Here is a 14,093-nt window from a genome sequence, read left to right as displayed (position 1 = left end):
GATTTTTTTTTTTTTTTTTTAAACATTTGTTGCCATTTTTTACTTAAAAAAAAAAATATCCCTTTATATGGGGTTGTCCATGTTTGGGATGAAAGTCTGCAGTCAGTATGCGACAGCAGACTGATGAATTGCGATACTGTGCGGTGCGCACGCCGTTACGTTTTTTTCGGTATTCCCGATGTAAGCGATTTGCACATGCCGACTAGACTTACAAGTCTTTAGCGAAGCCGAATACGTCTAGTTGGCGTGTGACCGTAAGTAGGCAAATCGCCTGCATCAGGAGAAATCTGCAGTTACATAGGGACTGAGAAGTTGTCCCGAGTCCAGACAACCCCTTTAAAGCATCACCCATCCAATTACACTACCGTTCATGCCCCACTTCCCCCCGGCATGTCGCACCTATTAAGCGAAAACTAAGAATAAGGACTTTCCAATTTTTTTGTGTATTTCTTTTTTGCGCCCCGAGGGTCCTCGGTTGTACTGCTGCCCCCCAATGAACAAGGCTTTGGCAGCAGTCTCTGACCTGTTTCAGCTGCTCTCGTAACCGTTCCTCCGTGACGCCGAGCGCTCGCATTCCTCTGGCCCGGCACGCGGCCTGCAATTCCTTAACATTCAGCGAGTCCACCCCTTCCTCTGCGATCAGCTGCCATGGAAAAGAACACAAAGCAACGTAACTACAAGCGTTTCACGCACGGACCGAGGTTTCTATTCTTCTTCAGATACGGGAATTTGCAGTTTCAGAAAACCACTGCCCCCCCTCCTCCGAGTTCAAGTTTGTTTAAAAAGAAAATGCGCTTCACTCACCCTCCCTGGGTCCAGCATCTAGTCTCTTTCACTGCTCCCAGTGATTGTATGCAGCGGTGAGGTCACGATGCAACCAACAACTGAACTCACCAAATTGGCAACAGGGCCAGCTACAAGCGATCAACACTTTGTTTCTTGTATGTTTTGTATGCCGTCAACACTGCAGGCAACATCACACACTGGGAGCCGCAGTGAAAACTCAGAGCTGGACCCAAGGAGGGTGAGTAAAGCACGTTTTAGTATTATTTGGAGTTCTCTCAAATCTGGAAAGTACTTTTAAACATCCATATGAAAGCTACAATTTCATGCAAACTATCACAGTTCCTTTATATTGATATATAAAAGAAATAAAACTTTTTTTTTCCCTATTTAAAATTGTCCTTTTACGCCAAGATCACTTGAAATTACAGCTGGTAGCCCCAGTGGTCTTACTTTTATGATCAGGTGGTAAATGTGGTTCTTGGGTGGTGTCTAAAAAACAAAAGGTTTCTAATGCTAGAGAAAAAAAAAAAAAAGACTGGGGAAGATGGACTCTTAAATGCCCCAAAATTATGGTGTAAAATGTCCCGGAAAAAAAAAAAGATCATTAATGATTTGTGCCCCATCTAGATACGAAAACCTAAAGGGAGAACACCGAACATATGGCCCAAAATGAAGAAATGTAGAATAGTGAAGGGATAAAAATACCTTAAAAAAATACAGGGATTCAAGGACAACGTTCTGAAACGCGCGTCGGGGTGGGCGCCGCACTTGAATTAGAGACAATAATTAATACACAGGATAAAATTATATAAATAACCAAAACCGGACCACAAGGTGGAAATACACCGTTTCATATATGTCTTATAATAGATAAGGATATAGGTGTAACCGTGAATTATAGGATTCATCAGAACAAGACTGGATGACATGTATGCTCCTTCGTCAGGGGGTTGAAGGTCACATTCCGAAACGCACGTCGGGGGTGCGCGCGCCGCACTTGGACCACCCAGGTAATTTCCTGTTGCCTGTCTATACACTTTGCATTACTCTCATTGTGGACATTCGCCTGCCTTGTTCTGCCCATGTGTATGCACATATTACTACCCCCCCAGTGTTTCAATCCTCTACTCACATTGTTTTTTTCATTTAGGTCACACAGAGGCTCTTTACACAGCAAATGTTTGAATGTATCTATACTATACTAGTTTTAGGTGGATCTCCACAATGATTTATACACTAGCACATATTATTGGTTTGCAGTATGTAATGCCCATCTTTACACTTTAGGTTGTTTTTTTTTTTTTTTTAGCAACTATTTATTCACATACTTTATCCAATTTTGTAGTAGTCTGTCTTAGCCGATTCTCTAGCTGACACTCATCCTTATTTGTGGGACACACCACCCTCCCCCTCATGTTTCCAGGCAATGAACATACAGGTCATCCTGTCTTGATCTTGATATTTCCATTTAGTGGTCCGCTTTTTTTTTTTATATACAATTTTATCCTGTGTATTAATTATTGTCTTTTATTCAAGTTAAGCACACACCCCGACGCGCGTTTCGGAACGTTGTCCAACATGAAGGACACGTTCTGAAAGGTGGACACTTTTTTGCATGTTGTGCTGCCATATACCATTCTTTTCTAATTAAACGTGTTTTTATCTCTTCACTATTTGCTCTACATTTCTTCCTTTTGGGCCATATGTTCGGTGTTTTGGCTTTCAGTGTTTTTCCGAATGGTTCACCATTCATTATTGCATTTGTGGCTATTGTTATCGATTTATGTTAAACTAGATGGTACCACGATTCTAACGCATCGGGTATTCTAGAATATGTACATAGTTTATTTATGAAGATTTTAGAATAATACATTGATTAATACAGGATTTGGCCAGCCGCGACCAATTAGCGAAGCGTGGTTCAACTCCTGCGCCAATTCGCGGGCGGACTGCGCCTGTCGCTGATTGTTCCCGGCCGGCCACGTAGTATATAGCACAGCCCACGCAGTACATAGCAATGTGGGCATGATATCCCTGTTAAAAAAAAATAATTTTTAAATAAAAAATAGTTATATACTCACCTTCCGTTGGCCCCCGGATCCAAGAAGCGTTTACCGACGCTCCTCGCGCGCTCCGGTCTCAAGAGTGCATTGCGGTCTCGCGAGATGATGACGTAGCGGTCTCGCGAGACCGATACATCATCTCGCGAGATCGCAATGCGTGGAGCGGTCACCGGCGCATCGCGAGGAGTGGGAAAGGCCTGTTGTGGATCCGACGGACAGTGAGTATAACACGATTTTTTATTTATTTTTTATTATTATTATTTTTAACATTAGATCTTTTTACTATTGATGCTGCACAGGCAGCATCAATAGAAAAAACTTGGTCACACAGGGTTAATAGCAGCGTTAATTGAGTGCGTTACACCACGGCCCGTTAGCGCTGCCATTAACCCTGTGTGAGTGCTGACTGGAGGGGAATATGGAGCGGGCACTGACTGCGGGGAGGAAGGAGCGGCCATGTTGCCGCCGGACTGTGCCCGCTGCTGATTGGTCGTGGCAATGGTCGTGGGCGTTTTGCCATGACCAATCAGCAACTTGGATTTGCATGACAGACAGAGGCCGCGACCAATGAATATCCGTGACAGACAGACAGACAGACAGACAGACGGAAGTGACCCTTAGACAATTATATAGTAGATTCTTGTTTTGCGTCTCATTTAACCCCTTCATGACCGGGGAATTTTTCGTTTTTCCGTGTTCGTTTTTCGCTCCCCTCCTTCCCAGAGCCATAACTTTTTTATTTTTCCGTCAATTTGGCCATGTGAGGGCTTATTTTTTGCGGGACAAGTTGTACTTTTGAACGATATCATTGGTTTTAGCATGTCGTGTACTAGAAAACGGGAAAAAAATTCCAAGTGCGGTAAAATTGCAAAAAAAGTGCAATCCCACATTGGTTATAATAATAATAATAATAATAATTTTATTTATATAGCGCCAACATATTCCGCAGCGCTTTACAAATTATAGAGGGGACTTGTACAGACAATAGACATTACAGCATAACAGAAATACAGTTCAAAACAGATACCAGGAGGAGTGAGGGCCCTGCTCGCAAGCTTACAAACTATGGGGAAAAGGGGAGACACGAGAGGTGGATGGTAACAATTGCTTTAGTTATTCGGACCAGCTATAGTGTAAGGCTCAGGTGTTCATGTAAAGCTGCATGAACCAGTTACCTGCCTAAGTATGTAACAGTACAGACACAGAGGGCTAATACTGCATAAAGTGTATGAGAACATGATGCGAGGAACCTTTTTTTTTTTTTTTTTTTTTTATTATAAATAGGCCACACAGGGATCGTTAGGTTAATGCATTGAGGCGGTAGGCCAGTCTGAACAAATGAGTTTTTAGGGCACGCTTAAAACCGTGGGTTGGTTTTTTGTTTGGCTTTTTTGCTAGGTTCACTAAATGCTAAAACTGACCTGCCATTATGATTCTCCAGGTCATTATGAGTTCATAGACACCAAACATGACTAGGTTATATTTTATCTAAGTGGTGAAAAAAAATTCCAAACTTTGCTAAAAAAAAAAAAAAAAAAAAAATTGCGCCATTTTCCGATACTCGTAGCGTCTCCATTTTTCATCATCTGGGGTCGGTTGAGGGCTTATTTTTTGCGTGCCGAGATGACGTTTTTAATGATAGCATTTCGGTGCAGATACGTTCTTTTGATCGCCCGTTATTGCATTTTAATGCAATGTCGCGGCGACCAAAAAAACGTAATTCTGGCGTTTCGAGTTTTTTTCCCGCTACGCTGTTTAGCGATCAGGTTAATACTTTTTTTTAATTGATAGATCGGGCGATTCTGAGCGCGGCGATACCAAATATGGGTAGATTTGATATTTTTTTTATTGATTTATTTTGATTGGGGCGAAAGGGGGGTGATTTAAACTTTTATGTTTTTTTTATTTTTTTCACATTTTTTTTTTTTTACTTTTGCCATGCTTCAATAGCCTCCATGAGAGGCTGGAAGCAGGCACAACCCGATTGGCTCTGCTACATAGCAGCGATCTGCTGATCGCTGCTATGTAGCAGAATTGCACGTGTGCTGTGAGTGCCGACCACAGGGTGGCGCTCACAGCTGCTGGGGATCAGTAACCATAGAGGTCTCAAGGACCTCTATGGTTACCATTCACAAGCATCGCCGACCCCGATCATGTGACGGGGGTCGGCGATGACGTCATTTCCGGCCACCCGGCCAGAAGCGGTAGTTAAATGCCGCTGTCTGCGTTTGACAGCGGCATTTAACTAGTTAATAGGTGCGGGCAGATCGCGATTCTGCCCGCGCCTATTACAGGCACATGTCAGCTGTTCAAAACAGCTGACATGTCCCGGCTTTGGTGCGGGCTCACCGCCGGAGCCCTGCATCAAAGCAGGGGAGCCGGCATCGGACGGTATAGTACGTCCGATGCCGGTAAGGGGTTAAGGTCTAATTTATGCATTTTTTGTTTTTTTTTATCACTTTGTGGTTGGCTTAGGGGGTTTGCAGATATTTTGGGCCGATTCATCAATTGACTTTCTAAAAAAATAAGTTGCATTTTTTACAAGCCAGCAAACTCCTATGTGGCGGGATCCTCCGAGAAGGATGTTGAGCCGGTGACGCGCGTCACTCACCTTGTCATCTGCTTTAATAGTCCGCAGCTTCATGGTCAGCTGAAAGCGGAGGAAGTTATTGGTCCCTATGGACTGCAGCTCCAGGAGTTTACACAGAGCCACCAGCTGCGGCCGCATCATGTTATCGAGGGTCAGCTCGTCCTCAAACAGCTTGGAGAAGCGCACGATCTCTTCATTACTGGGCCTCTCGCCGGAGCTCCGGATCTAGAAGTACCAGGATAGATGTTACCTTAAACTGCGGCGCTCTCGGGTGCTGGGCTGTAAGGAGGGAAAAGGACGTTGGGGGGGGACGGGGAGGGGACAGCCCCGTGGGTCACACATCACACTCCTACAGGCGTGGCTTTCTCATAGGAGAGATTGTGAGGACATGCACGCTCGGCAAAATCGAGGGTGCACGTGTATTGGGGCGGGGAGATCAGGAGAGGTAGCCGTCTGCCGAACTAAAAGTCATAAGAAGCGGGTATTAACCAGCTCCATGGAGGTAAAAGACCGAGTGGGTGTAAGGAGTGGGCAGAAGAGCAGAGACCGCTCCACACAAGGCCTCTAACAGCAGCGACTGGAGCTAGCTAGCCATGACATCACTTAAATGCCCCCGTCAGCCTCACAGGTAAAAGACCCCTAGAGAAACTTGCATAAAAAGGGTTGACGACTAATTCTTCTGCTCTCAGGGGAGATAAGCTGCTGGCAGGGGTATATGGCAGCTGCTTTCTCCTCTCTGGCCTTTCAGGATACATGCATGCATGTGTGGGATCAGCAGAAATGGCAATTGGCTGACGGCTATCTAATGCACATGACAAGCTGAGGGATAGTAAGTACTTACAGACCTATGTATAAGACGGGACTCCTAGTTACACTCTGGGCCAAAGGTCAGAATAAAGTGAAAAATGTAAAAAAAAAAAAAGTTTTAAAACATTAATAAAAATAATAGGTAACTGCTTTTTTCCCCAAATAAAAAAAAAAACATTTGGAGTTTCTACATCTGTCAAAATCATTTAACCCATTACATGGTGTCAAGAAAAAAAAAAAAAAAACAACAATCCAAAGATCAAAAGGTGATATAGAACTCCTAAATGGTACCAATAAAAACAACAGTTTGTCATCTAAAAAACAAGACCTCACACCGCTCCATCAACATAACAAAAAAGTGAAGCTTCTGAAAAGAATAAAAAACAAAAAACAAAACATGAATGGTTAATAAGATCCTGCTACATAAGGTGTTGTCTGAAGAGGCAGAATCTTTTCCTGGAAATAATTTCTAATCTTAAGGACAAAGGACATTGAGCGATAAGTCGGCTGCTGGCGGCTCTTCATTCTCCGCGCAGTTCTGTGACCTCTGGTGCACGGCCCGGCGAGTAGCTGAGAGTCCCATCTTATACATGGGTCTGTACATGCTTACTTTCCCTCAGCTTATTATGTTGGTCCCCACATACATGCACAGTTTGTCTGAGCATGCATGTATTCTGAATGGGCAGAGAGGAGAGAGTGACAAACTGAAGAAAAGTTCCTGTATCCCTCTTTCCAATTCATAGGATGTTGTGGGGCAGTAATGGGCTGCGATTGCTAAGGATGAGTGTTATCCTGAGGAAAAGTTCCAGTGTCCGCTGTCCTATTCTTTGAATGGTATGAAGGGGAAAAGAGGGCGGCAGTGATTTGTATGAGGGACAACCCCTTTACAGCCTCCAAGGAATGGGAAAGGAACTTTTCCTCAGGTTATCAACCCCCCTTACCAATCATAGCATGCTGCTGTCATCCCTCCGCCTGCACAGCCTATAATGAACCTGGAAGAGGGATACAGGAACCTTTCCTCAGGTTATCAACTCCCCTTACCAATCAGGTCGCCACTTTCCCCGCAGAGCAACCCATGAATCCAGTAGAGGGATACAAGAACTTTTCCTCAGGCTGTGACTGGCAAGAAGGACGATAACCTCAAGAAAAGTTCCTGTATTCCTCTGATTCATAGGAGGCTGTGTGACAGTAACAGGCTGCGATTGCTAAGGAGGGTGAGATGTTATCCCGAAAAAAAGTTCCTGTATCCGCTTTCCCATTCTTTGGAGGCTATAAAAGGGTAATAAGCTGCAATTTGAATGAGGGGTGAGCGATTTGTTGCCTCGAAAGACCAGGAAACAGGAACTTTTCCTCAGGTTTTCAACTCTCCTTACCAATCACAAACTTCTACGGTCAGCCCTTCCCCTGCACAGAATCCTGTGAATCTGGTAGAGGGATACAGGAACTTTTCCTCTGATTACCCCTCTTATCAATCACAGCCTGTTGCGGTCATCACTCCCCCTAGACAATTTGGTAGAGGAATACAGGAACTTTTCATCGAGTTATCAACCCCCCATACCAAATCACAGCATGTTACCATCTCCAACCTCGCCCAACCGTGAGCAGCCAGAGACCTCTGGTGAGAAGATGGCTCTAGCGAGATATTGGGACATCTCTTCATGTTATCCTTTAACCAATTAAAGACTTTGCGGTCTCCGGGGGAGGGGACAAGAGGCTATACAGGAACTTTAGACCTTTGCTGGAATCAGTATTTTAGTCCCAGACATTATATTTCTATGTGTAGTTAAAATGTTACACCTTGATGCGAGATTTCGTGGAGGCACCCATGGTTGCAGAATGCTGGGTAGCGTTTCCACAATGTGCCGTGTCTGCTTTCCCCCCCAATATAAATGCCCCTGTGTAATATAGTTTGTGCTAGAATCCACAATCGCTGCTTATTTCTACAGAACAAACGTGATTCCAAAGAATGAAAAATATTACAGGGGGGCGAATTCTGCAGCAAAAACTCAATGTTGGAAGAAACCAGAAGGACGAGTGCATTACCGGGGGGCCTCATACCTTCTGAAAAAAGTTGGAAAATTCCACAGTCACGTTCCCTTTGGCGGCCTTGTTCCTTAGCGCCATCTCCTCAATGGTATCTTGCAAGAATTTTGCTAACTCCAGCTTCACCCTCAGCTCCTTCTTTAGCCTCTCCTCCTGGGGTACAAGAAAAACAGCAAATATCACACGGAGGAATATCCTACATCTATTTTTGGGAAGACTCATCTCTAAATCCCGGAGCGGTGCGGTCCTCCGGCTCAGATACTCACCTTCTTTGAAGTGGTCTCAAAAGTGGAAGGCAGCATATTTGGAAACAGCTTCAATACGACCGGGAGCAGGAACTCCATGAATGGGACGATGATGAAGACGAGGAAGGGGACCAGCCGGAAGAGGTCAGCGCAAATCCTCAGGAACTGGAAGAGACGCGGGATAAAAGAGGTGAAGGATCAGAGTCACGAGCGGCGCAACAACACACAACCATCTGTGCCAAGGCGGTGATACCACGGACTGAAAACGGAAGCCAGACACCTCTGTACGGCAAATCGGCCCTATCTGAGTTACACATTTCAGTATCCGATTCGTGCTGCCCATGGGTCACGTCTGCTACGCCATCAGGCGATGCCAGGGGACGTCTGCCGTGCCATCAGGTGCTGCCGGGGGACGTCTGCCGCGCCATCAGGTGCTGCCGGGGGTTGTCAGCCGTGCTGCAATGTATTCACATCCCAAGTAATCGGGTCATTGTTCAAATATGTCTCTGTAAGCTCCAACGCGGCAAAGTGATGTGTCACTTACTGGGCTGCTGGCTGTAGTTTTGATAAAATCACAGTTTTCGCTGCTGCAGATCTGGCAGAGCTCCAATGCTGATCCCTGTATAACCCCGCCCACACCGCTGATTGACAGCTATGTACACTGTGCATAGGCAGAAGACTGCCAATCAGTAGTGGTGGCGCCCTCCCCAGTAATCAGCTGTTATGGCAAAGTGAACGAACCACTGAGGGATCACATGGAAGCGAATACCTATACATCATCCATTGTAGTCAGTGGTCACTGCAGCTATTCCAGTTACTGCATGGGCCAGCTGGGTCTGGGCTCCGGCTCATGAGACCGCTCCTTAAAGGGGTTTCCACAACTAAGATATCAATGACCCATTATTAAAATTGTTCATCAATACCTGATCCAAGCCCCGACACACTGACCAATCAGCTGTTACCAGGACCTGCAGAGACTGTACAGAGATGGGATGCACTGTGTAGTGACCGTCCGCAGCTCAGCTCCCATTCACTTTAATAGGAGCAGAGTTGCGGTACCCAGGAATGACCACTGGGGCGCTCCTGATCCGCACACCATGAGACCTAAAAACAACTGACCGATGCAGACGCCAGGTGTCCATACATCAATGTCCTAGTCCAGGACGACTTTACAATGATCCCTGCAAAGGAGCAGAAAACTGTCCGGTAAGCGGACACTAAGACGCCAGAAGCTGCGCCCGCGCCAAGTCAGCCATCATTGGCCGGTCTTCCCATGGCTCGGACACAGTCAGGATAATAAATGGGTTTCCAGGCTGTATCATCACATCACCATTACAATTTACAGCCCCTCTTTACTCACTGGGCCAGTGTGATGTAACGGAGCCGAGGCTGCTGTAATCACAGGACTTTAGTATGCAGCATAGTCTCTACAAGGGCGCGGGTAGGAAACTGGCTGCAGCGCAAGGTCACCAGGGTGCCGGGAGCGTCACAGGGACAGGGGATGCAAGGGTTAAACACAGTTCCATTCTTTAAGTAACAGAAAACCTGTTTAAGTGTCTTTTCGCTGGAATTTTGGAGTGAAAAGTTTTTGGGGAGGATTGAAAGTTTCAGCTCAAAAACTAAAGGTGAACATGCTCCAAGTAACAATTTTTTGCACAGATCTGCTCCAAAAACGCTCTGAAAACGAATAATTTATATGGGAAATCCACTTTGGGGATCATATGAGGAGTTTGAACATCCTGGGGGGGGGGATTGCTGGCAGCGGGGCGGCCTGGCAGCCCGTCCTGAGGATTGCTAGGAACAATTAGTGAGTTACTCCCGGGTGACTCAGCCGCCTGTGTGCAGACATGTCGCAGGGAAGGAAACAGACGAGCCGGGACGCGGGTAAATCAATCTCCACCGCACATGTAAGAGCTCGTTTTACAGATCCAATATGGCGGCCGTTCCCAGCGCAGCAGTCGCCCACTGTCCCCTTCTTACCTGTCTCCGTTCCCTTCGGGATAAGTTACTCCCGTTGAGGATGTTCCACAACATCCGGGCTGCGATTTTGGTGTCGATCCAGAGAAGCCGGAAGCCGTGATAATAGTGCTTCAGCTCGTCCACCACCCTCTGCCCGATGGACTTCTTCACCGTCTCCACCTCCGTGTTGGGGCTGTACACCGGGCCGCCTTCTTCCAGCTTCTTATTTTTGTCCTTCAAAGACTTTAAGGATTTTTCTACCACGGAGTCGTCGAATAAGGGCCTGGAAGAGTGCAAGCCTCGGAGCGAGGCGTAGTGGGGTCCCGGACCGCCGGACGCACCTGTCCATGCCGGGGATGAAGCGCGGACTCTGTAGTAGGTTCTTCCGGGTCCATTAGTCCGTGAGAAGCCGCTGTCCCCATCTCTTAGGGAAATGTAAACCGGACGGGCGGCAGTGCAGCTCCGAAAGTGAGACGTCCTGGTGAGAAAGAAAAGATGGAGAAGTAACGGACAAAGAGACAAAACCAGGAATATTCCCTCATTCATTAAAGGGGCGGCTGCCGGGAGTATCCCAAAATCAGCAACCCGAGATATCCCGAGAAGTCTGATTGAGGAAAATGTAAAACTAGAGATCCCGTACAGGAAATGTAAAAATAATTAGGTTTTTTTTGTTTGTTTTGGAATGCCGTACTTTCCCCCCCCAAAAAAAAAGACAGAATAAAAATTGATCTAAACTTTGTATGTGCTCCAAAACGGTACCAATAAAAACGTCACCTCGACCTGCAGAAAACGAGCCCTCACTCAGATCCGTTGGCAGAAAAATAAAAAGTTACCAGGTTTAAAAAAATGGCAAAAAAAAAAAAAAAAATGTTCACGCTTTTAATTATTTTAGGCCAATAATAAATAAATAATACAGGATAAAATGGAAAAAAAAAATAACCAAAAGTTTTGGTTCTTTGACCAAAGAAAGGGAGGAAAAAATAACAATGCAAAAATGAATAATCATCTGGCCAGGAAGGGGTTGTAAGAAAAAGTTTGGCTAAAAGCAGAAAATATTACAAAAGAAAAATAAAAAAAAATAAGCTAAACTGTCCCCCTGGGGAGCTCCGGCTTTGATGAGATCTTCAGTCTTCTGACCGCTGATGTCTGTGATTGGCTGCAGTGGTCAAATGACAAGACATCGTGCTACTTGAAGGGTTAAAGTCCTGTCCTAGCCATCTGACCACTGCAGACAATCACAGGTTTCAGGTGACTAAAGAATGGGATGCTACCAGTTTTTCTCTCGGCGGAGACCCCAGGAGCGGTGGAGATCTGAGTCGGGTGAGTCTATATATAACATTATCTGAAAACTTTTACAACTAAGGGGGCCGCGGTTTGGAAGTCCACACTAACTCTGCACAATTTATGGGGTCTTTCTTATAAAAAATCCACAGAACCAGCACAACACCCCCAGAGGAAGGATCGTAACCTATCAGGGCCCCTCTTCAGTCAGGTGGGAATATCTGGGTGCCATCTGATGGGCACTGTGGCGGACCCCCAGAGCAGACCCACCACTTTGCTGCATAGCTGTGGCTGGCCATACACTATACATGTCTGCTGGATAAATCCAGAAACATCCCGTACATATGTATGCTCGGCTCAGCGGAGCGTGCAGGCGTTCTCAGTAGAGGAGGAATAAGCTGCTGCCAGAGTCCTCTGCCGGCCGCTTTTGTCTCTGACAACTAAACGATCAGTGAGTTGAATCCTCATCTCCTCTGACATCTGGATTTGGGGGGAACGGCACATAAACCATTAGGTGGGGCCAGAATCGGTGAGTACAAGGTCTACAACAAGGAGTCGTATACACCGGCAGACATCCGCGGAGGGAGATAAAACACTCACCGATGATTTATCAGCCGTAAGGAAGTGCAGCCGAGACAAACGCGATCCGAGAAAAGACCTGGACAAGAAAAAAAAGGAGACGGATTAGCAATCAGGCACTTACTGCGCGAGAACGAGCTCTGCTACATCTCTGCAGGAGCGGCGCCTCCCTCGTCAGTGGGCGGTGTCCAGTACTGCAGCTCAGCAGCGCTCGTATGAGACATGGACCAACAGGAGCGAGGATGACAAAGAAAAGGCAAGTCCCCTCCTGGAAGACGCAGGGCAGGAGAAGACCCCCATCATCGGACCACCAGCCCAAACGGATAAGTCCTCTCGCTTCGGTCCTGCAGTCACCAGTCATCCCAGTCTGGCTCTAACCAGTTACTGGGAGGCCAGAGACATCGCACAGCTCATGTTATAGCAGAGCGGAACCAGTTTCCACCAGTAAGTAGATGCGGCTCCTGTATAACCTGGCCGCAGCCTCCTGCACCAAATCCAAAGTAATCCCCCGGCTAATCTTAAAGGGGGCTGTAACAAGACGGCAAAAGGACAGGCGGTCTCTGATCCCCGGGGGTCCTAACCACGCACGCACTAGGACAGGCGGTCTCTGATCCCCGGGGGTCCTAACCACGCACGCACTAGGACAGGCGGTCTCTGATCCCCGGGGGTCCTAACCACGCACGCACTAGGACAGGCGGTCTCTGATCCCCGGGGGTCCTAACCACGCACGCACTAGGACAGGCGGTCTCTGATCCCCGGGGGTCCTAACCACGCACGCACTAGGACAGGCGGTCTCTGATCCCCGGGGGTCCTAACCACGCACGCACTAGGACAGGCGGTCTCTGATCCCCGGGGGTCCTAACCACGCACGCACTAGGACAGGCGGTCTCTGATCCCCGGGGGTCCTAACCACGCACGCACTAGGACAGGCGGTCTCTGATCCCTGGGGGTCCTAACCACGCACGCACGCACTAACACCTGTCAGCAGCCCACTGCTTCACTCATCAAGGGACCACTTTAAAGGGAATCTTCAGAGGCTTCAGATCTACCCTAGCTCTTCAGCCTCATTTGCATATCATTGATTTCTCACGTAGAGGACTCGTCTTTGATAAAGCTACATGCACCTATAACAGTTTAGGGGGTGAACCCCTAACTACAGCGGAGGATTAGAGGAGTCACCCACGTTTCAGGACACTTATTTATCTTCTTATGTATTTGGGGCTGTACATCACTTTTGCAGTAAACACTTTGCTCCCTTTGACCTTTTTTAGCCGCTGATTGCAAAAGGAGTCAACTAAGAATGTGTCAGCGAGCTCGGAGTGACGGTCTGATCGGACAATATAGAACTTATCAAAGAACAAAAAGCCTAATTCTAGTGCTCTCTGGAGGTGGACAATCCCTTTAACCATAGAAAAAGCCACATGGCATCTGTATGAGCCCGGCCCGTGTGTGACGCCGTGTGTGACGCTGTGTGTGACGCCGTGTGTGACGCTGCGGCTCCCAGGCCTCCTCCTCCTCCTCACCTCTGCCGGTGTGTCCCCGCTTCCACAGCGGCGGGGTGCGGGCTCCCCAGCAGGACTTGGGCACGCAGCCTCTCACCAGCAGGGCGGCCATGCTGTCAGGGCGGGCGGACACTGATCAGTCCCGGGGATGAGTCCTGGATGAATGTTGCCCCATGTCCCGCTGCCACAAAACAGAATCCTCCCCACCTCAAGCTCCTCACTGAGCATGCGCAGACAC

At 47.2% G+C, this 14,093-nt stretch overlaps 1 protein-coding gene across 2 annotated transcripts in view; it reads right to left on the bottom strand.

Annotated features, from left to right (window-relative positions):
* LETM1 (leucine zipper and EF-hand containing transmembrane protein 1) overlaps positions 1-14,093 on the bottom strand; it is a 29,146-nt gene extending 15,053 nt beyond the window's left edge. The window contains exons 1-7 of one of the 2 annotated variants that reach the window (XM_069744889.1): positions 13,877-14,093; positions 12,375-12,432; positions 10,515-10,971; positions 8,556-8,699; positions 8,305-8,442; positions 5,461-5,664; positions 524-643 (exon numbers count right to left, since the gene is read on the bottom strand). In XM_069744889.1, coding sequence (XP_069600990.1) covers positions 524-643; positions 5,461-5,664; positions 8,305-8,442; positions 8,556-8,699; positions 10,515-10,971; positions 12,375-12,432; positions 13,877-13,967 — 1,212 coding nt within the window. In that variant the 5' untranslated portion in view covers positions 13,968-14,093. The remainder of the gene's footprint in view (positions 1-523; positions 644-5,460; positions 5,665-8,304; positions 8,443-8,555; positions 8,700-10,514; positions 10,972-12,374; positions 12,433-13,876) is intronic. The other variant, XM_069744888.1, reaches the window with a different exon arrangement.

Source organism: Ranitomeya imitator, chromosome 1, assembly GCF_032444005.1.
Source record: "Ranitomeya imitator isolate aRanImi1 chromosome 1, aRanImi1.pri, whole genome shotgun sequence".
Taxonomy (NCBI): domain Eukaryota; kingdom Metazoa; phylum Chordata; class Amphibia; order Anura; family Dendrobatidae; genus Ranitomeya; species Ranitomeya imitator.
The sequence above is the reverse complement of the archived record's forward strand: the minus strand, read 5'-3'. Positions and strand labels throughout refer to the sequence as shown.